The sequence below is a fragment of the Amblyomma americanum genome, chromosome 3 (assembly GCF_052857255.1).
Source record: "Amblyomma americanum isolate KBUSLIRL-KWMA chromosome 3, ASM5285725v1, whole genome shotgun sequence".
NCBI classification, from domain to species: domain Eukaryota; kingdom Metazoa; phylum Arthropoda; class Arachnida; order Ixodida; family Ixodidae; genus Amblyomma; species Amblyomma americanum.
In genome coordinates this window covers 136,613,692-136,638,834 of record NC_135499.1, presented here as the reverse complement: position 1 = coordinate 136,638,834, position 25,143 = coordinate 136,613,692, and the positions used below count along the sequence as shown (strand labels likewise).

At 50.1% G+C, this 25,143-nt stretch overlaps 1 protein-coding gene across 1 annotated transcript in view; it reads left to right on the top strand.

The window, feature by feature from the left end:
- LOC144124957 (A disintegrin and metalloproteinase with thrombospondin motifs 7-like) overlaps window positions 1–25,143 on the top strand; it is a 130,372-nt gene that overhangs the window by 55,525 nt on the left and 49,704 nt on the right. Inside the window, exons 3-7 of the mRNA XM_077657948.1 lie at window positions 6,988–7,186; window positions 8,018–8,187; window positions 15,656–15,745; window positions 17,793–17,947; window positions 20,295–20,444. Coding sequence (XP_077514074.1) covers window positions 6,988–7,186; window positions 8,018–8,187; window positions 15,656–15,745; window positions 17,793–17,947; window positions 20,295–20,444 — 764 coding nt within the window. The remainder of the gene's footprint in view (window positions 1–6,987; window positions 7,187–8,017; window positions 8,188–15,655; window positions 15,746–17,792; window positions 17,948–20,294; window positions 20,445–25,143) is intronic.

Sequence of the window (25,143 nt, the reverse complement as noted above, 5' to 3'; positions counted from 1 at the left end):
ATGTCTCTTCCGGGAAACCGAGAACACTGGGTATAATTAATGGCTAGGCTCGATTGCCGCGATTGGGCGACACTGTTGTGAGTTTGGCTGTATTCGGTTGCACTCAATTGGCCGGCTTGGCTCCAGTGCACTCGTAAGTCAGCCTGTGCGTATCTTCTCCTTTCTTCTGAGTGAGACGTTGATTTATCTTTCCTCGAAAGCCTAAGATACTTCGCGAAAATGGGGCATCGCGTTGGTGCTTTGCTCTGACTGTTAGGGATGAAACTAACGGCTATCGAGAGTCGGTACCGCCGGCAGCCTGCACGCGATAAATGGTTTTGTTCTAAGCTGCTAGTGTCTGGAACCTAGCACTGGACCCTGTGGACCTCAGGAAACTCCGGCTAATATTGGTTTCAACTTTTTCAGCGCACCTGCCGACTGGAGGTGAACTGATGTTTCAAATTCGATAATTCCTGCCCGATAAAGATGTGGCCAAATTGTCCGAGTGACCGCTATACGACGCTGCTCTTTTTTCGACGGCGGTGGTTGGAATCCCGCTCGGGGATGAAGTTTTTTCTTCTCGATACCGTTGCCGTGACGACGATGCGACGCTCTATATGGCTTCCCTCCGGCTGCTATTGCATTAATTGGTGCTGACGTCTTTATTTGGTGGACAATGGTGTATATGAATGTTTCCTACCCCTATCCTAGCTCCAACGGTGACATGTTTTAGCTGCAACGGCTACAAAACTTCGATGAAGATTACTTGGCCGAACAGGGTCGATAGGCGGGCTAGCGCACGGTAGGGCGGCTCGAGGTTCTCAGATGCTTGCTTGATATGATCAGGAAGCCTTGATAGGAGCAAACGAGAGGTGGCGAGCCGACGCTTGTTCCTCGAAAACAGCTAGGAGATAGCCTTTGATAGATGCCCTGGCACTCGTGGCGTTGTTAGCGTAGGAGAGACGTCTCAAGCGGAAGAAGTCGGTCATACTTTGAAGCTGGAGAAAGCTAAACGAACGACTCGGCGCTTGCTCGCAGTGTACCTAATTGCCAGGATGTGCGTAAGCCTGGTCTGAGTGGAATGGACCTTTCCTCTCTCAAGCCTGTTGTGTGGGCCTGTGAAACACCTTCGGCTGGTCGTGTTGGTCGGCGTTTTTTCACAACTGACCGCGCCGAGATTTTATTTTAGCTTGATTATATATATATATATATATATATATATATATATATATATATATATATATATATATATATATATATATATATATGCGCATTGGGGACAAAATGGTGCAGCAGTCTTGAATTTTTCGCACCAAGCATGCCGGCACGAATTGGCGATTTTACGGCGGACAGCATGCGCCATCTGTGGTATAAGATGTTACGCCAAAACGCAAATGACCACAGTGGGCGTAGCAGTCATGCAGTGACACGTTGTTTCGCGGTTAAAGGAGGGGTTGAATAGGATCCCGCATTCGTGCTTGTGTTCTCGGCGACACTTTCATGGAACTGTTTCGCGAAGAGGTGCGAGGGATATTGCTCCGGGCAAGGGCGCGCCGCGCGTGGTGGTGGTGGTGGTAGTGGTTGTTTATTAAAATATTAAGTAAAAAGGAAGGAAAAGATTTTTGCTAGCCCCGGCATCTGCCATCGATACTGAAGCACCTGAGTTGGGGCAGCGGAAATAAAGGATAGCAGGCAGAATGGAGAAATGAAATGAAAGAGGTGAGGGGACTGGAAGAGAGGATAGGGGGAGAAGTAATATGTACAAACTATTTACACAATAAGAAATGTGCGTTGGTCTGAGAGCGTTTTTGCGACCGATGGCTCGTGGTAATTGTTCAAGAGCCATGGGCGTTCCAGCTACGTGCGTGACCGTGGAGTCGTGTAGAGATTATTTATCCTCACATTTTGCGGCCGTGGCCCCCGCGTGGCAACACTGTATCCCCACATACTTCATATTGTTTGGATGGTCGCAACCAAATGCGCAAACTGAGGTACCTACATGCGTTCAAGCAGATGCAGGTATTCCGCTTTAGTTAATCCGCACAGCTAACTGCTCGCAGCCTGCAGGGTGCTAGGCCTTCAAATCGGGTTATTGCGGTCCTATGGCTGCAACGCGACGCGATGGGATGGCGTCCGACCGCCGTGTTGTTGTGCAGCCACGGTTAGAGCACGCATGGTGCCTTACTTATGGCGTGTCTCCCGTCTAGTTAGCGCTGTTTTTCACCGTGAACACTCACCAAAGAGCCAAAACTTTGTCCTTCTCTTGTATGTCCGGTCTAGTTAACGCTGTTTTAAAGCGAAAGCTCTACTCTTCGCACTACAACTCCCAAGGTCAAGTTTGGTGCGTGTTTGACCTTGAGCCGGCGCAGCGGAGGTGTGGCATGTGACGTCATACCACGTGTACCCACTGTGGAGAGGCGCGGCAGCTGCGCTCGCTCGGAGCCTCGCCGCTGCTGTACCACGCGACTAGCGAGGGCATAACAGCTGCTGTGCTGGCGCTCGGTCGCTCAGTCTCGCCATGGATGAGGCGCACGTCGGACCGAGTCCGGCGCCAAACCATGCGTAACCATTCTTAACAGTGCTTTCGCTCGTATCACCGCTAAGCCTCTACACCGCTACACCTGTGCTAGTTTTTTCACCTTGAATATTCACCAACTAGCCCAGACTTTACTATAGGCGGATAGTGTAATGGATGTTGCGCAATTCATTATTGTCGCGAACTGCGCGGTATTATGCGTGAGTCGAAGACGTAGTAGTAAGTGGACAATGCACATTACGGCGAGCACATTTCGTCACTAAATGAGGTAACATTCCCGTGATGCGGTGCGTTCGCCTCCGTCATCATTACTGCGGCGGGGGGAGGGGGGGGGGGGAAGGGGGGTAGACGCTTGTGTCTTTCCTGTTTTCCTCCTTCGGACAGCGAGTTTAGCCTTAGGACATGATCACGTATTATATTGTTTTCGTTAATTTAGCAGTTTGTTAGTATTGAAGGCTTCATCGGGGGAAAAAGAAATGTCGTTGGTCATAAAATTCGCCCATTGGTTGTAGGGAAGTGTCGACATCAGATCGGCAGTGACGCCACTTCCGGTAAAGGCATCAAAACCAGCACCGCTATCGCATTGCCAACACATAGTGTAATTTGTTGTTCCTGTTAACTTTTGCATGCCAGTCCATTCTGAAATGCGTAGCCAGTTCTTCTCCGCAGGATTTGATGATACGGGTGTAATTGTTTGCTGTGCAATTTTGTTCTGCTGAAACGTTTTTTTTCTCGCGGCGAGGTTGAGGAAACCCGCCGCGGTGGCTCAGTGGTTAGGGCGCTCGACTACTGATCCGGAGTTCCCGGGTTCGAACCCGACCGCGGCGGCTGCGTTTTTATGGAGGAAAAACGCTAAGGCGCCCGTGTGCTGTGCGATGTCAGTGCACGTTAAAGATCCCCAGGTGGTCTAAATTATTCCGGAGCCCTCCACTACGGTACCTAATTCTTCCTTTCTTCTTTCACTCCCTCTCTTATCCCTTCCCTTACGGCGCGGTTCAGGTGTCCAACGATATATGAGACAGATACTGCGCCATTTCCTTTCCCCAAAAAACCAATTATTATTATTATTATTGAGGAACAGCGGCTGCCATAATGTTCTTTGTTTTTGTTTTGTAGTAAAGCGCAATGGCTCTTCTTGTCGAGTGCAGAGGCCTCTGTATAGCCTGCCATACTCTTGGCGGTTCCGAACGCATCGTTTATAGATCGTGAGATGCCTGCCGTGACGTGAGAAATAGGGAGTATCCTGCGAGCAGCCTCTGCTTCCTTCTCGCATAACCCACTTTCATTCGCCTCCGGGTAGCCAGTGTGGAAGCGTGTAGGTCTCTAGAAGAAAAAAAGAAAGAAAAAGGAAAAAATAATAACCAACTTTAGCGGAGTGCCTGCTGCTCCCGTAATTTCACGAAGTGCCCCCTGGTGCGCATAATAATCACCGCCTTGTGCGGCGCTTCTTTCCGCTTGCATGGTTTTCAATCAGTGCCGTCGTGCACCCCCCCCCCCTTTTTCACTCCTCCTTCTCTTTTGGTTCTTCCTCGATCTGCAGCAGCTCGGGCGCCCTATGCCGCCGCAGGAGGGCAGCAGCAGCAGCGACAAGCGGTGCTGGGATATCCATGCATGAAGGCTTGATTTGTTCAACGTTCCTTTGCGCCCTAGGGGAAATTCTTGTAGGACGAGACGGTACGCGCGCAAGGCTTGTCATTAGAAGCGGTGGTCGCTGTCCCGAATAGAAAAAAAAATAAAAGTTGCTCACTTTGATCATTTCCTCCGGACCTCGGTTTGGGATCTCATGTTTTCCTCCAATTCTCTCGGTCTCTTTCGCTCGAGCGAATTTGCTCGGAGCAAGGCTACATGGCGGCACGGAGAGAAACGCTGTTCGCACTTGTGTTCCCTTTGTAATGAGATACGGGTTGTGCGCCGTGGAAACTTTCGGACACGAGCGTTATTAGTTCCTGAACACATGCGCTTGACGTACCGTTAGTTGCAGGGCTCTTGTTATTGTTACTTTTGTAAATAACGAAGGCGAAATATTGAGTCTTAACGACGAGCTCTCATCAAAGCAAAGCCCTGTCTCTTTGATCCGTTCCTAACGTTTACCAGTTCGCGCCGTTCTCTTTGTGAAGAGAAAAATGCCGTACTGAGATTAATGAGTTTTTCCTTGGTGCTTCTGTCTAGATTGCCTCGCGACATACCAGCGCTAGAAGAAACGATTTCTATTCGCGCTCGGTTTCAACTCCGATTGACGGGCAAGTTCAGTGTCGCAGAAATTGTTCTGTCAGCATATTTGTACACTGTAGAGTTTGATGGCAACTCTGCCTACATAATCAAGGAAGAAGTTTCATCACCATCGAGTGTATTCATACCGTGCTGCAACTAAAGAATTAGAACACCACCTGAGCAAAGGGTTCGAACCCGACCGCGGCGGCTGCGTTTTTATGGAGGAAAAACGCTAAGGCGCCCGTGTGCTGTGCGATGTCAGTGCACGTTAAAGATCCCCAGGTGGTCGAAATTATTCCGGAGCCCTCCACTACGGCACCTCGTTCTTCCTTTCTTCTTTCACTCCCTCCTTTACCCTTCTCTTACGGCGCGTTTCAGGTGTTCAATGATATATGAGACAGATACTGCGTCATTTCCTTTCCCCCAAAACCAATTATTATTATTAACACCACTTGAGCACGACAGTCAGAAGCGTTTAGCTAAAATGGTCGTGCCAAACCTTACCAAAATCAGAGCGATTGCATCGGTGCAAGCGACGCATCGTAACATCAGTGTTCGCCTGTATTGCAATCACAGCAACATGAGTTGTGCTGTTATTCATGCTTAACCGGTTGACCACATCAATTCTACGGTATGTAAAGACACTAGCAATGCCTTTTTCTTTTTCTTTGAACACATAAACTTCTCATTTCTTTTGTGTTTGTAGTATGTTGATCTATTGTGCCTAAGCTAACAGTTCGTTCTTGGTTATTTTTTTTCTTTGTCAAGCATATCTTCATTAACTGATGCCATCAGATTGGTTTTTATTATTTTATTCTTCGGCGATTGCCTATTCTTCGCGGTTTTCAATTAAGGCGTACCGTGAATAAGAACAAAAGAAAAACTTCCGTCACTTTATTCTGGAGGCTGCCAGGTGTTGCGTAGGTGACCTACACAAAAAGGGTGCCCTCCTCCTCTTTTACCAACGACCGCCGATTGGCTGTTCGCTGTCCTGCACGTGTGCAAGTACTCTACAGCACCCGCTGTGTCTCCCGCGTGGTGACTTCGAACATATTTCTGGTCTTTGCTGCAGGCTATAAAGAGGATAAAGGATAATTTTTTTGTATGAAATACCTGTCCGAAGTGCATTGTCCGGGTATCTGTCTGGCGCTCAGTGCGTGCTGTGCAATTTTCTTTTTCATCTTTTCTTTTCTTTTTTCAGTAAGAAATATATGAGGGAACGAACGTACGATTAATTTTCATCTAGTGTTTGCCTATTCTAAGGGAAGCTTTTGTCTCCGCGCACTTGCTAGTCTGCCCTGCTCTTTCTTATCGGTATGTTTTCTCGCACTTTATTTCCTCTTTTGTGTATTTGTTTGCTTTATATGGCGCCTCATTCGCCGCCATTTCTTCCATTCTTCTGCCGAATATCTAAAAGCTAGCAAACTTCCCAGCAGCCGTTGACTCTCTTTTGCCTGAGAAGCGGGCTTTGCCGTACAGGAAGTCTGCATGCGACAAAGCCCCTACGCCGTTGCTGTGAGAACGGGTGATCACGACAGCCGGTGCTGAGAGAAGTACTCGGAAGCTGTCCTAAAACACGCTTGTAACATGGAAGATCTATCAGAGGAATAAAAAACTGCCGGGAATATTTAGCATTTTTTGAGATGATTGCCTTATGCTACGTGATGAAAATGGAGGAGGTAAAGAACACGGAGTCAGATTACCAATGCCGCTGGTACGTTAAGGAAGGTCGGTTTTCAGATGGACGGCGCCGTCAGCCGTCATCTCGTAAACTAAAGTGATTGGCCGGCGCACGGTCACCGGCCAATCAGCAACCACCCTTACCACCCTTTTTGAACCTAGACTGCCAGCTTGAACTTTGAAGTTTCTGTTGGCTGTGTCCCGCTGCAAATGTTACGATATAGAGGCTAGGTTCGTCATGTTACACAATGCCAGAAGTGATTTCAGTAGATGTGAGGCCACAGCATGTGTGGTCTGCGGTTGAAATCATGCTTACTCAGTCGCTATCGCGAATCTCAGCTCGCTCCCCTGCCCTGGTCAAGCCCGTTATAGCCATCTTGGATTCCTAACGCCAGACTTGGTGTTATAGTGAAGACATTCCCGCTCCCACGCCGTCTACACGTAATGCTTGAGGGGAGCTAGAATTCCGAAGCATGCGTTGCACATTTATGGCAGCGCCCTCGCTTGGGACATTGCGCTGACGGCACCGGTGAGAAAGATAAACAGTAATTGTTTGTACACTCTCTTTTGCCCTGATATAGACCGGCTTTGTGCGCACCGACCGCGAGGACTACCTGGTGGAGCCGCTGGCGCCTCCACGAAGCCATGACGACCCGCAGCCACACCTGGTCTACAAACGGTCCGCCGCCCCGGACAGCGGCGACTTCCTCGGCGAATGGCCCTCGCGCGAGGGCTCGGATGCGCAGACACCCCCGGCTGCATCGTTCTGCGCCACCAGCGGTGAGTGGGGAGGAGGACACAGGAGGAGATGTCCAAATGCGGTGTTCAGTTGGACACCTTAGCTTTGAAAAGAAGCCGTACCAACGAAATAGAAAGGAAGCGTGCTGCGGACCCAAGACTCTCCGTGATATTTCATTTACGTCGAGACGTAACCCGTTCCACTCAGTGTGCGGTTTCTGTGGCAGAGTCTCAAGTGTCTATGCGGTACCGTTTGTTACTCGAGCTCTTCCCGGTACTTTTATCCACAGCTTTCCTTCCTTTACGCCCACTTTCACGAAGACGTGCGATATTAGGAGGGTAGGTTTTACGAGAACAAAAGAGAAAAAAAAATTTCTTTTTGAGAGGTTCGGCCCCCTTTCTTGCACATTTTTTTATTTCTATCATTAAACGCGATTTTCCCTAGAATTGCAAATAACAAAATATTTTTCTATTATCGCCGATTAAAATTCGGACTTTGGCCCTACGAATAGAGTTGATTGTCTTTCTCACTCGCGTAACCCTTTCGACTGCATCCGTCAGATTTTGCAGATCGCGAGTCTATAGGTTTCTAATTTATCTCAGGCACCCTTTGTTAAAGGCGCACTTTGAAACAGGTACTAAAAAACTATCGGAGATTCGGTTCCCTTGCTTCCGGTAACCACAGGCGGATGGTAACGAGTGTCCGTCTCTTTCTCTCGTTCTCTCTCCCGCATTCCTCCCCCTCCTCATTTTCGAGGGCTGGCGCGTACTATTGGTGTCCTCAAGCATGCTTTCGTGCGTTCAGGCCTCGCACGTTGCTCGGAGCAGAGCCGCGGGCAGCCTTCCTGCATCATGTGGTGTCGTGTGGCGCAGGGGCCGGGTCCTCCTCCGCCGGGTCCTCCGGGCCGTTCCAGGAGCGTCGACGCCGCCGCTCGGTGAGTCTGGAGCGCAACGTGGAGACGCTACTCGTGGCCGACCGCACCATGGTGGAGTACTACTCCAACGAGGACCTGCAGACCTACCTGCTTACCGTGCTCAACATGGTGAGTCGTGAGCACGTGCCATGCTCACCAGCGACGACGTCCGATATCATGTGTGACAGGACGTCGCCATCTTGGCGCGGCGCTCGGAGTGCGAGCTTGGCTCAGCCCCGTTGCGGTGTTCACCTCCTGACGGAGGAAGTTATAGGGCCGTGCATTCCTCATTTTTTCCTGCACCCCTACCCTCTAAAATTTAATAGTCGCACCATCATCATTCTCGTTATCACCTCTGCTCCCTTTATCCATGCTTGCTCAGGCAGAAATACAGGGCTCTTTCTTTCTTTCTTTCTTTCTTTCTTTCTTTCTTTCTTTCTTTCTTTCTTTCTTTCTTTCTTTCTTTCTTTCTTTCTTTCTTTCTTTCTTTCTTTCTTTCTTTCTTTCTGTGCGTGTGCGTACGTGCGTGCGTGCGTGCGTGCGTGTGTGTGTGTGTGTGTGTGTGTGTGTGTGTGTGTGTGTGTGTGTGTGTGTGTGTGTGTGTGTGTGTGTGTGTGTGTGTGTGTGTGTGTGTGTGTGTGTGTGTGTGTGTGTGTGTGTGTGTGTGTGTGTGTGTGTGTGTGTGTGTGTGTGTGTGTGTGTGTGTGTGTGTGTTATTCTTTTTTCTTACTTTCCTTTCTATTTCATTTCTTCCTTGCTTTTTTGAAACAGCACGCCTTTTGCACACCTCTATGCCGGAATCAGCAACCCGTCATGAAACTTGTGGCTTGCAAGGACGGAAAGGTCACCTAATAAGCACTGCTTTGCAACGATGAAAGAAACAGTTTAATTTTAAGTTATGACAATTTTGCAGGAAAAGAACATGTTCTCATGTATTCCCTGCATGACCACTTAACATGCATTCTATTCACGAGCGGCAACAGGCGTTGGCGATTCCAAATGCAGGCCCGCCTGTTTAGACTAAATGCCTACTTCATAACATCGAGAGGCACTGGAGTTGTTTTGCCCTCCTGTTACAAGGCAGCAAGCATTTCTCTTTTGTAGCATCTTTGCAATTTATGGCTGCTTTGGCGCGCACCACCCCGAGATGTTTTCTGTTCGTAATCCCGATATTATTCAGATACGTTCTCATTTCCGCCCTTATTGGTGTTGAAATGGACATGCCGCTCTCGAAAAATCTTAATTACCTGATAGTGCTCCTTGTGGTACGACTATATCAGGTGGTCACCGAGATGCCCAACTCGTCCAAAGGTGCATGCGCGTATCAAACACGGAGAAAAAAAGAATACTAGAAAGAAGCTAGAGTTCAATAACATGCCACATGCAAACTAAAGAACTGGCAGCTTAAGAGGGCGACAGTGTTTCGAAGCGCCCAGTTCGTTTTCTCGCCTCCTGATTCGGCCGCTTTCTAACCTGCTCCCTTAAAAGGCGCAAGAACTCTTCGCTTCTCCTCTGGGGCATTCCATTTGGCTTGACCGTCGTCCTGCTTTATTATCACTTTGCGCCAACGCAGTCACGCGAGCCGTTTTCGTTCTCCGTCAGATCGCCCCTTATCCCAGACGTGACGGGGGCGCGGGTAGCTCTCAATCACATTGCCACGTTATCGGGACGCAGCCGTGCGCGGCCAGGAGCAGCTAGTGCAGAGAGAACTCACTCCGAAGCACCACGAGGAAGCAGCTTCCGAGATGAACCTTTTTCTCGGCGTCATTTTTCCCCGGCAAAGTGAGCAAATTAGCTTTGTTTCATCCTCCGGGCACCCCTCGGCAAACACGCACGTTTCCTCCCTCGGCAGCATGAAGCCAATATAAAACCCCATGTCGCTGGCCCCACGCGGCTATTTCTCTCTGCACCCATGCATCACGGTTCCCGGGGGAGATTATTGTTAACCTTTTTTTTTTTTTTGCTAAAGTTCCTCTCTCCGACTTTTTTTTTTCCCCGCGAGACTCAAACTTTGAGCTCCGTGGTCCCAATAAGACTAAAAGCTTGGAAGTGCAGAGCTTCCTTTCGCGCTGTGTGCTTGCGTGCATCTTTTCCGCTTTGCAGCGGAAGATGAAGATAAAGCACGGTCTCCACCGTACATCCACGACAAACTCAGACACCAATCCTTGCGTCTCAGGTGGCAAGTGCTGTGACGCACGATCGTGCCACTAGTTGCTTGCACTGCGGAGGAAACTGTTCTTCATTTTGCGCGCAAAGTTGCCCCGAACTGACTTTGTGCGCCGTGTCGGAGGCGCCGGGCTCCTCGCGTGGGGTCAGCGTTTAACAGCGCTGCGCGCAACTAAGAGGGAAGCGAAGTTTTACGGGTAGCTGCGCTCTTCTAACTCGATAAGCCGCGGGAGGCTTCGCCCAGATTAAAGTACCGCGCTCGCCCTGCTTCTTCGGGCTACCGCCAGATTGCGCCCGCTTCTCTAATTAACCTCGTCGGAAACCAATTTTTTGTCGAACGGCTATCACTGCTTGGTTTTGTATTGTCTTGATTTGGGTGCTTTTTTTTTCTCCCCTTGTTTCTCCCGCGTGACCTTGATCGGCTTGATTGCCCCGATTGCCGACCATATTTCTGCACTGCCGCACTGGGATGTCGCTGGGATGGCCTCGCGGGGTTATTAGGCGTTGAAATCGTCGACGGTATTTATGCTTCGGCAGCGGACGGATATGACACGGATTATTTCTTCGGGCTGTTCAGTGGCGAGGCATAACGATGACGCTTTTGCTTGATATCGCTTAGAAGAGTTAAGCTGAAAAACATCGACTATATATGCTCTGAAAATGGTTACAGAAAAATAATTTCTCGTCTAATTTTTGCATTTGTTAACTTTGGCATTAATTAGATTTTCTGGGCATGAACACTGAGCACTTTTTTCTGTTTACTTGGGGCGACGGCCGCGACTTACACAGCGGTTATCTAGACTGCAGGCCTGAGATAGTGTCGCGCCAGAGAAGCTTCGTTTATTTTTTTCCGTATGCCATATCCTTCGCTTCTTTTTTTTTATCAGACTAAGGAAGGAGTTCACCCCGAGCATGTCTTTTCTCAAGTGAGAATAAGAAAGTGACAATGGCCGCTGGCGCGTTCCATTCCGTCGCCGACGTAGTTGGATGTAGAGATCTCCGTCAGGAGATGCTGCCTGGAAAGCTTCTCGCGCCGTGAGGAGATGCGCGATGCCAACTGATCTCCTAAATATTTGATTAGGATAGCGCCTGAGCACATTCGCGGCGCCACCCAGCGTCTGTTTACTGTCCGCGCAGCACTTCGCTCATTCTAACGGAGGGGAGAGAGAGAGTGTGTGTGTGTGTGTGTGCGCGTGTGTGCGTGCGTGTGTGTGTGTGTGTGTCTGTGTGTGTGTGTGTGTGTGTGTGTGTGTGTGTGTGTGTGTGTGTGTGTGTGTGTGTGTGTGTGTGTGTGTGTGTGTGTGTGTGTGTGTGTGTGTGTGTGTGTGTGTGTGTGTGTGTGAGAGAGAGAGAGAGAGAGAGAGAGAGAGAGAGAGAGAGAGAGAGAGAGAGAGAGAGAGAGAGAGAGAGAGAGAGAGAGATGCCTCGCAGCAACGGGTAGTGTTGTTTGTATTTGGTGACGCGCATGCACACAGGAAATGTCCCGAACAGTCTTGCTGCTCGGAACTATTTCTCGCGGTTTTTTTTTTTCGCTCGTTGACAACTCTCGTGTATTTGTCTTGGCTACTGGTGCGTATATCTAGCCTCGTATTTTTTGCAGTTTTTTTTTTCTAAACACGCCGGTGAATTACATCTGGCTGTCAAAGAAAAGGAGTGTCGTTTTCAGGGGTTTTTTTATGACAATGAAATCAAAGAATGTCCGTGACAGTTGGTACGGATTCATTATGATCTCAATAACGTTACGGAAACTCACCAGGTGTTATGAAAAGGTAGCTAATGCCGCGAACTAAAGAAAATCTCGAGTACAAAACGAAGGCTTCTAAATTTAGAAAAAAAAGACTCATGTTTTCTAGCGCTTAGTGAACACAAGGGACAAGAACACAAATACACAGGACGTACGCTAGTCGTGAACACAAGGGACAAGAACACAAATACACAGGACGTACGCTAGACTAGCGTACGTCCTGTGTATTTGTGTTCTTGTTCCTTGTGTTCACTAAGCGCTAGAAAATATGAGTTCAAACAATATCCAACTAGCCCAAGTTTCTGCCTTACTAAAAAAAAGGCGCAATCGTCTTCTAGATGTGCTACATGCCCGCTGGTTATGCCTTCGTCCGCCTATTCTTCTGGATGAGTTCCCGGCGCACGCGTCGGCATACTGCATCGCTGTGGAGCCTTCTTCAGAGATATGTTTATCGCGATAACAGCTTCCTCTTCCGTTTCAATCAGCCTGCATACCGCATGCTTCGACGATTGCGAAGTGAGCCCAGACATCGATATACCTTGCTAGAGTGTTTCCCTTCTCACCGACAAATACGATCTGTCCAGTACTACTCACCTCTTGTTTACAGGAGATATCCAGAGATCGCGATTGGAAAGCGTTGGGGATAAGAGTTAATGGAAAATACCTTAGTAATCCGCGATTCGCTGATGACATTGCCTTGCTAAGTCACTCAGGGGGCGGATTGCAAAGCATGATAGAGGACCTAGAAAGACAAAGAAGAATGGTCGGTCTTAAAATTGTAGAAAACTAAAGTAATATTCAACAACTCGTCAGTGAACAACAGTTTATGATAGGCAGCGTAGCGTAAGAGAATACATCTATTTAAGGGAGGTAGCGACCGCAGACCCGGACCACGAGAGTGGAACAAATAGAAGAAGAAGAATGGACTAGAGTGCGTTTGGCAGGCACTCTCAGATCATCAATGCAGTTTACCAGCATTCATCAAGAGAAAAGGTGTATAACAGCCGTATCTTGCCGGTACTAATTTTATATGGAGTTTTAAAACGTCATGCAGAAGTGAAGCGTGGCCATGTCTTCAAAGCGAAGCTGTTGAAACGTTCGCTTCTTTTCCGAACGTTGAGCAGCATTCGCGCGACAGCACTATTCCGATGGATAAACCCTGAGCAAAATTTTACGATGTTTGTGTGTTTGCGGTGTTTGCGAGTTTGTGTCAAGTGCTATAAAATAAAAATAAATATCCGCAACTGGGATTCGAACCCGCGGCGACACGAACAGATCAGCTCCGCTGGCCTTTGCGCGAGAGCACTAGGCTATTGCCGCTGTTTTTTTGTTTTTTCTCTATTGCATAGAAACAGCGCCGAAAAGAAAAATCTAAGCATGCTTGCGCCACAAAGCACCAGGCCACTATACCTCTACACGACCCCACCTTCCTAAACATTAAAAGTCTGGGAGGCACACACACGCATCCAGATAGGGGAGCCAGCTAGGCGGCTCTTGCAGGGCAGCATATACTCCCCGCACCAAAGCGCATTGTTCACGAAACAATGATTTCGACGACCGTGATGATTCGGCGTGGCGGTCCATCATGCGGTTCTTCCAGAGACTAAATAGTCCCAGCAACATAAATAAATCATATGGCACAACAGAGTTTTTCTCCGCGGGCAAGAAACGAATACTGTAGGGTGTGATGTCAATGCCCTTCTTAACTGTTCGTTGTAAAATGTCCCAGAAGAACATAGCATCAATGTACAGAATAAAACAATGGCCAATTGTCTCTGGTGTACTGCACAGGCAGCAATTCACCGTCCACGGCGCAAGCATCTTCTTAGCATGAAGCCATGCCTTCACAGGCAGCGTGGATGTGTGCAGTTTAAAGAGGAATGTTTCTGCGGCAGAATAAATGCACATTCGCCTAACACGTTTTAAAACACTGGTGTCAAGGAACTCCAGAAAAGATTGCATGATCGTCGCAGCCGATCATGCCCTGTGTTAAACTGCAACACTCTCACGCTGTGCATTGCACATTGTCTTCTTCAACAACTAATACTACTATTAAACTAATACTCGCTCTTTGAGACTTGTCGTGGTAGTGACATAGAGACGTGCGCTTCTTGCACTGGCATGGACAGTGTTTTGATACGGCACTAGAGCAATACGCTTTGGCGTTGATAACATTGCTGCAGAAACGCGGCACTGAAGCTTAGGCCACCGGCGTATGTTGGGCAACTTGGCATCGGCGATAAATTGGCACCCCAATCGCGCTTTCAGGCACGTGGCGGTGGTGTCTACCTGCAAAAAACTGTGCTTTCGCAAAATATTTTGAGCTAAGCAATGCTAAAGCGCCAGCCATTTTTTGCGCATTCCATTTAATTTTGCTCAGTGACATTAAGCTTATAAAGCACGCCAGAGCCTCCAGGGTTACTTATTTCCAACGTACAGTTTCTCGCACTTTCTGAGGGTCGCTTCGTTCTTACTGGCCTCGTTGCCTAATATATATAGCCCGGTTTATTTTCGTACATAACCCGAACAGCTGCGCGTCGATCACGAATTGTCGAAGCGTATTGTGGGAAGCGTACGGCGTTAAAGAAGTTCTCGTTTCGGGCAACACGTCGAGGGCAACAAACCAAAAGCAAAACCCCAATGTAGTTTTCATCGTGTTTGCGGTTCCGAGGCTGCCTACTAGAAATTCACTTCTGAACCGCTGATATTCAATTTGCATTTGATGAGATTTCTGAAATCACCCTCAGACAACCTCCCTTTTTATGTGTGTGCGTCTGTCTTTCACAGCGGCATTTTTTTTTCTGCTTTACGTATACATTGTGCTGGTTTCGTAGAAGTCCCTGAGGTAGTCCGTGCTCGCTGAGGAACGGCTTCTTTTTGTTCTTTTATTTTTTTTTTGAAAAGAAACTCTGTCGCTCGCGCCATCTCACACGCGAGAGCACCTCGTTCTGAGCCGCTACGCCAATTGGAACGACATATTTTCCTGCGTCAAATAGGCAAGGAAATGAAGTTCACGAAATTTACGAGGATTCTGATTTTCTTCAGGTTGCGGAAAGTACAGTTCTTTAACTTTTCTTTTTTGTTTGTTTGGGCGTCGACTCGGCTGCAGTTTGTGAGTTGTAACTCACGAACGGACAGGTCTACCTCATTTCCACGCGTCGTACATGGTGGCGGTAAGGTGGACGACCGCTCACGCGGGATGGTTTGCCATCTCACGCATTTTCATCCCCAGTATTCACTAAGAAAATGGAGGAAAATATGAAATTTAGGCCCAACTCGTGATAAGTTGCAAGTTATTACATTTTTTTTACAGCGTTGGCGTTTACAGTAAGATCCCCCCCCCCCCCCCCCCCCACGCTTTCGTTTTTTTCACAAGATGTGGGCGTCGTCTGCATTACATGCCGCCATCATGTATCAAGTTCACATCATGCATCGTCATCGGTCAGCTCACTGGTAGAACCAATGTCTCATGTGACCCATTAATTTCCGATGGGTTCAGGGGACCCATTTAACTGTTATCGTTGCAACTAAGTGCACTCGTACCTGAACCCCTGAACGCATTTTTGTTACATTATTTCTACCTCTTACTCTTACCCTTTATACATGCAGCAGTCCTTCAAACTTGTGTCACGGGACGTGAGCGCTCATCAACTTTTTTATTTATTAGTTTCCCGCTTTCCTACGCAGGTTTCCACCTTGTTCCACGACGCGAGCATCGGCAACGCCATCAATGTCGTCTTGGTCCGTATGATTCTACTGGAGCCAGAAGCCGCTCAGGTGAAAGCATTACTCTATCTGCATTGCAGTTCACGGATCGCACGTTTTTTTGAGAATCTTATCGGAGAGAAGCCTCGCGCAAACACTTGCACGGGATCACGAGCTTTTCCTAGCTCGGGACAAAGATCTGATGCGAGGCGGAGGCGACATTTTCGCCTTGCAAGGCCGCAGTCTCATGTCCCCGCCGTCGGCGCCCACTTTACTGACCGCCTTACAAGCAAAAAATACTCCTAACACTCGTTGGGATGGTAAAAGGATAAAGAAAGACTCCAGAAATATGGTGAAGTGGTTTACCGTGACATATTAGGCATGGGAAAAAATATTCATTGTTCAGTGTGTATTTATCCTATCCTTGCTTTGGAAAGGTAAAACGTTAACGACCGTTCATTAGTAGAGGTACGGCCGTTAATGTACGAATCAGAATAGTTTTTCGAGCTTCAAGTGGGCTTGAACTCTACACCTCGCCTTGTCAAAGTGCTCGCCGACTGCTCCGATGTATTTGGGCATTCTGGTAACAAAGACGCGGAGTTCCAGGTATACGAATAAAAAGCGACAGAAGGCCGCCAGTAGTTAAGGTCAATATTGGAACAGCCATTATGGACGATTTCTACTGCTCAGCTTTGTCCGGTTCGTGAAATATTCAGCGCTTTAGTGTTATGCATTTTGATCGTGAGCGCATTTCGACATTTTTGCTCAATAAAACGGAGATAGTCCGGGTACTTTTTACGCTTATATGCGCAAAAGTGTGCGTTTTTTGTCAGCCCAGAATTAAATAGAATGTTACGTGCATTAGACAGTGCACCTAATTCATGGACTAAATCGAAGTCGCCCGTAAAGTTGCTTCATTCCGAGCCGCTTTCACTCATAGAAAATTGAAATGAGCCTGAATAGGAAGGAAAAAACGCGAACGTATAGAAATTGTCCCCTTCCTCGAGCATAAGAGATTTTTTTTAGCGCGTGTTACTATGCCCATGCAGTACATTGGCCAGATTTTAAAAGCCGTTTTTTTTTTGTTATTAAAACTATGCTATATTTTGTTACGCAACTCAGCAGCTGTTCTTTCTCAGTCGGCTTGTCAGCGAAAAACGATCTCTCTTTTTTCCCTCCCGCTTATCCGTATGTGCTGGGAGCTAAAATGAGCAAAAAAAAAAATGTTGCGAGTAGCTCGCTCAGATATTGCGTGCTAACAACGTTACTAGCGGCTTCTCAATTCCTCGTACCTTGTGAATCGCACTGACGAACGGCAGTGAGTTGCATCATCTGTAGGCGCTGCTTGTGAATTAGAAACGAGACGTCTTGAACTATCGGTTCCGAAGACGTGCTCTGTATTTACAATAGCGCGGTCTTTAGAGTTAGAACCTCTTTCCAAAGCCTGCATTACAATAAATACCAATGGCCGAAGAACGTAGTCTGGGCTACGGAGGGTTGGATGGAAAGACGAAGTTTTAAAATTACCAGTAATTCGGCGGCCGTGGCTGGCGAAGCTAGAAATTGAATTGTGGGTCGACGGTAGAAACAGGCCTTTGTTCTGCAATATGCTTATCGACTCAGCTGACCTAGTGACACGGGCTGGGCATTTTATTTTTCAACCTTCTTTCTTGCCGCACCTTAATTTTTTTTTGTCCTTGAGGGGATACGGGCAGGGAAACTTTACTTTTCATTCTTTTTGCGGCCCCACAATAATTTTGATCCATGACTGAGCAGAACCGTCAGGAAAATCTATGCTTGCTCAGTGTGGCTTTTCTCGCCGTTTGCGTATCGTCTCCGTTCGAGGGCTGTCAGTGAACTTCAGAAAATGCCGTATTTCACCAAAAAAAGGAAAACTAAACTATGTAATCAGGGAGTACACTCTAAGCAGGAAGGAGTAAAAAGGAAGCAAGTCCTAAAAGGGAGTGCGGTATAGGACAACTAACTGCTCTTTTACTCCCATATGGGCATATTCGTGTCCAGAGTGTAGTTACGCGGAGAAAAGGCTCAGTAAGACCGTTGCTTGTCGCTCTGGTCAGCACTCATGGGGACACGCGCCCCTCTGCGTACCACTGTGCAGGAGGAACCTCTGCCTTCGTCCGAAGAGCTGGACCAGCTGCGGGTGGACGAGTCGGCGGACGGGACGCTGAAGAGCTTCTGCCGGTGGCAGCGTTTCGTCAACCCGTCGGACGAGAGCCACCCCAACCACCACGACCTGGCCATCCTGGTCACCAGGCGAGTGCGCGCATCTCTCTCTCCCGTCTTCCACTGGGCGCACGCTTGCCACGAACTTGGGGACAAACGCTTCGCATTCGTGGTCCTCCTTAGCCTTGTTTACATGAACCCAACAGCGGCGGGTCGAGTCTGGGAATCGAGCTGAGCATGATCAACCCAACTCGACGACTGTTTGTTTACACGAACTCGATACGAGCCAGTGAACTCTCGTGGCGCGCCGTGCGATGCGCGACCGCACGAGTGGTTTACCGGCTCCCGCTTCTGTTCTCCCCTGCAGAAAATGCTTTCCCCAAGGTGAAAGAGGATTAAGTGTAATTCACGGAGGAGGATGCGAATCAACCCAGACCTTGCAGCTGAGTTTAGGGGTCAAGTCCAGTCGACTTCCCGATTCGACTCTGCGGGGTTTACATGGATCCAGTAACCGGTTTTCGACCCGATAACTCGACTCAACCCGGCCCTGTCGGGATCATGTAAACGCCGCTCTTGTGTTGTTGCAGCAGTATGCAAACCAATGGCTTGTTTTTACCCTGTCAACGATTGCTTACAAGTGCAAATTTTGCTTTTTGTTTGAACACTGAACATCCCGTTGTCGGGTTCGAGACGGGCACCCGCAAGTTTTCTGATGGGCACCTAGCTTTCCTGAGACCAGGCGCTGGGCTTTCCGTAGGGCGCAATGCGTGGGAAAAGGGTCCTTTGACGAAACCGTAACTTCGAAAGGTCAGTGAATAGTTCCGCCGTTGGACATCTTAAATTAACCTCGTGCGGTAATTCTCTGTGACGCCACCGGATGCGCGGTCCGCGTTATAATATAAGCTCGATGGGAAAATACCGTAAATTTCGGTATACAGTCCGCGGGCTATACATGCATGAGTTAAAACTTTGGGTTCGCGTAATTGATCACTGTAGCTCCGAGCCTGGTTTGCAGCCACTGTCTTGACTGGGTAGCTTCTGTGCTGCCTCAGTCGCCGTCGCAGCCGCAGTGTGAACATGTAGCACCTGCCGGTTCTAGCGAAAGAGCCGGGTTCAGAGTGTTTTCTGCATGCAACTTCGTTTTGTGCGCGCCCGGTGCTCGTGCGCCATTCGATGCTCAGGCACACCGAGACGAAAGTCGCGCCGGCTGCCACCTTTTTCTGTCAGCAGCCGCGGTCCATACTTACGCATGGGAGGCACTCATTTTTTTTTGCAGTTAAACCCTTCATTTTTAGCGTATGTGGTTTTAAATGGGAGAGGAATATGTATGTTCTCTGCCCACGGTTGACAGTCAAGCCGCAATCTCGGGTTATACGTAAATGGAGGTAATTGCGTATTTTCTCCGCTCATCAGCGGCCGACAGTCAAGCCGCTACCCCACCCCGTGATCGCAATCTCCACAGCGCGCAAGCCGACCACGGGAACAAAGGAAAACGACAACGTGGTGACAGACAAGCGGTATATAATTTATTGCTGCCATGAACAATAAAGCCGGCTAGCGACAGCCGAGGAGAAGTTTCTCGGAAGAGCTACACTGGAGAGTCAAGGACGCCGGGCCGGGACTGGGCGACACCAATGCTCCGAGGCCGGACGCAGGGAGCTCACGGGGTCCGTTACCGCGTGGCTACATACCGCTGGCGAAGTTACCAAGCTTCTAATTACCGAAGTCTAACACCAAAGATGATCTTTTCGCTGTGCCCGCGTGGTGCTCGCACCGTCCGTGACGCTTGCTAGGGGGGCACAGGCACACTCCCTTGCCAGCTTCCGTAGCTAAGCAAAGAAAGACGGAGATTGCTGCGGGAGAATTGTTCGGGGGGAGCTCGACTCCAGGGGGCGTTCGCCTGGCAAGCCCCTCAAGTGAGACCACCTAGGAATCCCTCCTGCCTTTTCTTCTTTCACCTGTTGGTAGTAATGTTTTCATACAGATCGGTGCATGCAGATAGTGTGCTATTGTACCCTCAGAATGACAAAGCTCCGATCCGCTGTATTCAGGGTATGCTGTTGCGGCGCAACGCGGAAATAATAGCAATAATTAAATTGGTTTCGAGGAAAGGAAAGGCGCAGTGACTGTCTCTCTCCGCTGTGCTGCGAGATCTTTTTTACACACTATTTGAATTTCGCTACGCCTTCGCTCACTCCTGAGTTGACAATAATACAGCACAGCGCCGGGGGGACAGCAAAGCTGGTCAGCTTCCCAAATCTCTCCCATCCTGCGAAGAGCAAAAAGATGCGAGGCAGGCTTGCGACCGTTCTTCAGTGCGCGAATGCGGGGCTCTGTGTAGTCAGCGTAGACCCGCAGGAGAATCGCTCGAAGTTGTAGCGCTTTTGCGCCAGCGCGCTCGCGTTACAAGAGAGACGTGCTCCGTGCTTGCTCGCAGATTCAACATGTGCGCTCCAGGCCTTGAGCTGTGCTCGACGCTGGGTCTGGCCGAGGTGGCCGGCATGTGCCAGCCACAGCGCAGCTGCAACGTCAACCAGGACTCGGGTCTTACGCTCGCCTACACTATCGCCCACGAGATCGGACACAAGTGAGTGATGCGCATGCGCGGGGTTCTTTTGGTGGGCATACAGATATACTCTACGAAGCTGTTTTACCACATCGCTGTATAGCTGGGCGATGGTCAAATGTTTAGGGGAATAATAATAATAATAATAATAATAATAATAATAATAATAATAATAATAATAATAATAATAATAATAATAACAATAATAATAATAATAATAATAATAATTGGTTTTGGGGGAAAGGAAATGGCGTAGTATCTGTCTCATATATCGACGGGCACCTGAACCGCGCCGTAAGTGAATGGATAAAGCAGGGAGTGAAAGAAGAAAGGGAGAGAGGTGCCGTAGTGGAGGGCTCCGGAATAATTCAGACCACCTGGGAAACTTTAACGTGCACTGACATCGCACAGCACACGGGCGCCTTAGCGTTTTGCCTCCATAAAAACGCAGCCTCCATGGTCGGGTTCGAACCCGGGAGCTTCGGAGACTAGGCTTTGCTGCGTCGTTTAGCGAGACGTTCTTCTCGTTGTTCGGGTGTCGCGGACGCTCGTTGAGCTTTCAGCCTTTCATTTCTTCGCTTCTTTTCCGCCAACTCCCGTGGTAGCACTTCTGTATCGGTAGTATTGCTCTCTTCTCCTTCCATGTTGAATGCGCACGCCTATTCTCTAGCAAGCGGTTATATAGTCGGCCTCCGCGATAGACACGAGCTTGGTGGTGGTGGTAGTGGTTGTATTAAAAATAATAGTAAAAAGGAAGGAAAAGATTTTTGCCAGCCCCGGCATCTGCCATCGATACTGAAGCACTTGAGCTGGGGCAGCGGAAATAAAGGATAGCAGGCAGAATGAAGAAATGAAATGAAGGAGGTGAGGGGACAGGAAGAGAGGATAGAGGGAGAAGTAATATGTAAAAACTATTTACACAACCAGAAATATGTCCAGGTTGTGCGCGTGATTAGTTCATTTTAGAGGAATTAAATCACACACGCGCACAGCACTGTGTTGGTTACAACTGGAGTGGGGCGTCCAGTTATTAATCGTTCAAGGTAGCACTCGCGGAGCGTTCGGTCACTGTGTGTAACTGCCTGACGGAGAACAGACGGGACGTCAAGCCCGTGTGTTCGGGGAATGCACAGAGGCTCACCAAGGTTCGCTCACGAGTGCGCGCACTGCCCTGCGGCCACAATAGCGTTTTGAGGGAGTCTGATAGTATGCCCAGCGCCCTATAGGCCGCAAGCATATCGCGACGAGCATCGGCGAACGCGGCACAGTGAAGGAGCAGGTGTTCTAGTGTTTCCACTGCACCGCATCCGTCACACACATCACTCGTCGCGATTCCGTGACGCACCCGTCGTTTCCCGGGCCACACGCAGCCAATGCGCGCGCGGAGGATCTTTGCACGTTGTGACCGTGTAAGTGCGCGACAGCCGGTGACACTGTCGATGCGCTCACCTCCCGCGATGCGTGGGTCGGGGTGCTGCTTTCGGAGATGGTCGTGGATGGCCGCACCCACGTCCTCCAGCGCAAGGGGCAGATCGCTGGCAGGTAGTTGGTGTGCAGTGGTCGCGAGGTCGTCAGCTTCTTCGTTGCCGGCGATGCCGCAGTGACCGGGCGCCCAATGTGCACGCACGGCACAACCTCTCTGCGCGAGGCGCTCGATGCGCGAGCGAATTTCCCGCACTAGTGGGGTACCGCGGCCGTTAGATTGCAGGCGGCTGAGGGCGGCGCGGGAGTCGCACAGCAGAGCACTCCTAGGCGGCGGAGGGCCGAGGGTGAGGAGCAGGTCCAGCCCGAGCCGGATCCCCATCAACTCCGCCGTGGTGGAGGAGCCCTGGAAGGCTGCGTGTTGCTGGCTGTGCAGTCGCAGGGCGGGGATGGTGGCCGCCGCAGCAAGGGAGCAGCTGTCGCGGGCCACTGAGCCGTCGGTGTACACGAGGAGATGGTCCTGGAGCTCCTCGTGTATGACGGCTCTGGCCGGCTGCTGCACAGCACAGAGGGGTGTGCTCCGGTTTCCCGCAATGCCGACGATCTCTCGCTGTACCTCCCAGGCAGCAGGCCAGGGTGCGCAGGAGCCGTAGGGGGGTGGGCCTTGTGTCAATTGCTCATACTCGAGCAGCGCCGCGCCCATTCGTGAGCGCGGGTGCGAGCGCATACGCTGCAGCAGCGAGGCGAACGTCAAACGATGGCGCAATGCGGGCGGCAGTGGCCACCTGCGCCGCGCGTGATGTCACGCGCGGCAGCGGCGAAAGATCAGGCGACGGAGTGGCGGCGGCCACCTGCGCCGTGCGTGATGTCACTCGTGCACCGACATACGCCGGCTCACGCGAAGCGGTGGTGGTGGAAACTTTATTACATACAGGGGAGTTTAGGACGCGCAGGTCCTTGGGCCCCCGCACGGCCCCACTGCACACAAACGTTCATGTCCCGGAGACTCATAACGCTGGCGGCCCGGCCTGTGGCGATGGCTTGCTTGGTCGGGTCCTCGGAGCGCAGTAGGGTCTCCCAAGCCTCCCAAGTGGTAAGGTGCTGCAGGCCCTGCGGTGGAGGATCCGCCGGGGAGAGGAAAAGGATATGATCGAGAGTGGCTTTGGGGTGGTGGCAGAGGGTACAGGAGGGGTTTGTGTGGACTTGGTGATAGCGCGAGCGTATATAAGGGGAGGGTAAGGTGCGTGTTTGGAGCCGCCTCCAAAAATTCTGATGATAATTGTCGAGGGAGGGATGGGGCGGGGGGTACAGCCGACGCTCGGCTTTGCAGGCCTGCGTCAGTTCACTGAAGGAATGCATGCGCTCCCGTGAGAACCCCAGATCGGAGGCCGCCGGTGCCCGGTTGAGAGAACCTCTGGCTTAAGCGTTGGCAGCGTCGTTTCCGGGATTCCCGGAGTGGGCAGGCACCCATATGATCTCCATGTGGCGGGGCGGGTGTGCGGCGAGTGAGTGGTGGTAGTGGTTTTATTAAAAAATAATAGTAAAAAGGAAGGAAAAGATTTTTGCTAGCCCCGGCATCTGCCATCGATACTGAAGCACCTGAGCTGGGGCAGCGGAACTAAAGTATAGCAGGCAGAATGGAGAAATGAAATGAAAGAGGTGAGGGTACAGGAAGAGAGGATAGGGGGAGAAGTAATATGTACAAACTATTTACACAATAAAAAATGTGTCCAGGTTGTGCGCGTGATTAGTTCATTTTAGAGGAGTTAAATCACACACGCACACAGCACTGTGTTGGTTACAACTGGAGTGAACCGTCCAGTCATTAATCGTTCAAGGCAGAACTCGCGGAGCGTTCGGTCACTGCGTGTAACTACCTGACGGAGAACAGACGGGACGTCAAGCCCGTGTGTTCGAGGAATGCACAGAGGCTCACCAAAGTTCGCTCACGAGTGCGCGCACTGCCTTGCGGCCACAATAGCGTCTTGATGAAGTCTGGTAGTATGCCCTGCGCCCTATAGGCCGCGAGCATATCGCGACGAGCATCGGCGAACGCGGCACAGTGAAGGAGCAGGTGTTCTAGTGTTTCCACTGCACCGCAGAGGGAGTTCAATATGCCAAATGCAGGGACGTGAACTCTCCCGCGGGCGAAATTTAGTATGGCAGTTTTAGAGTCCGATAGTACATACCGGCTCTCCGTGCGCGTGATGGCTAGGGCAATAGCGGCCTCTTCAGCCTCCTCCGAAGTGGCAGTGGGAGATATGGGAAGGGTAGCAATCGGTTGTAGGGAGGGGTTCGTGATGGCTACAACCTCGTCCTCGCCCGTGCATGCGGCATCCACCCGCACGGCATCCGCTGCCATGCCATAGTGTTTGTGGAGCGCCCGTGCGCGAGCTCTGCGGCGGGGTTCGTGGTAGGTGGGGTGCATATTGTTAGGGAGAGGTTTAATAAGTAGTTCGCGGTGAATGTGGTGGGGGATCGGGAGCTGTGTGGGATCCGTGGCTGGTATCCTGATGCCGAAGGTGTGTAGGATGTGTCTGCCGGTGGTGGTTCTCGCGAGACGTATGTAATGTGTCTGTCGGTGGGCCTCGATAAGCTCACTTATCGTGTTGTGTAGGCCTAGCTGGAGGAGTTTTTCGGTTGAGGTATTTAGGGGTAGGTGTAGTGCTGTCTTAAATGCTGTTCGGATCATGGCATCCAGGGTGGAGATTTCTGTGGCCTGGAGTTTCAGGTAGGGGAGCGTGAAGCGAAAGCGGCTGAGGACGAAGGCATGAATGAGACGGCATAGGTCATGCTCATTCATGTCCCGGTGGTGTCCAGAAACTCTGCGGATTAGGTGGGATATCGAAACCGCCGTCTGCTTGAGTTTCTGGGTGGTGAGAGTATTTTTCCCGTTGTTCTAGATGTGGAGGCCCAGTACCCGGAGAGTGTGTACCTCCGGGATGTACCGGTTTTCCAGTTTCACGGTTATGGGGGCTGTGGGGCAGTTTCGGGTTGTGGGGCGGAGTATGAGGAGCTCCGACTTCTCCGGAGAGCATGAGAGTCCGATACTCCGCGCATGTGTTTGGGTGAGGGCAGCTGCCGACTGCAGAGTAATCTCTATGTCTCCATCACTGCCATGGGTGGTCCATAGAGTGATATCATCAGCATAGAGTGTATGCCGAAGGTGAGGGATGGTGGTGGTAGTGGTTTTATTAAAAGTAATAGTAAAAAGGAAAGAAAAGATTTTTGCTAGCCCCGGCATCTGCCATCGATACTGAAGCACCTGAGCTGGGGCAGCGGAAATAAAGGACAGCAG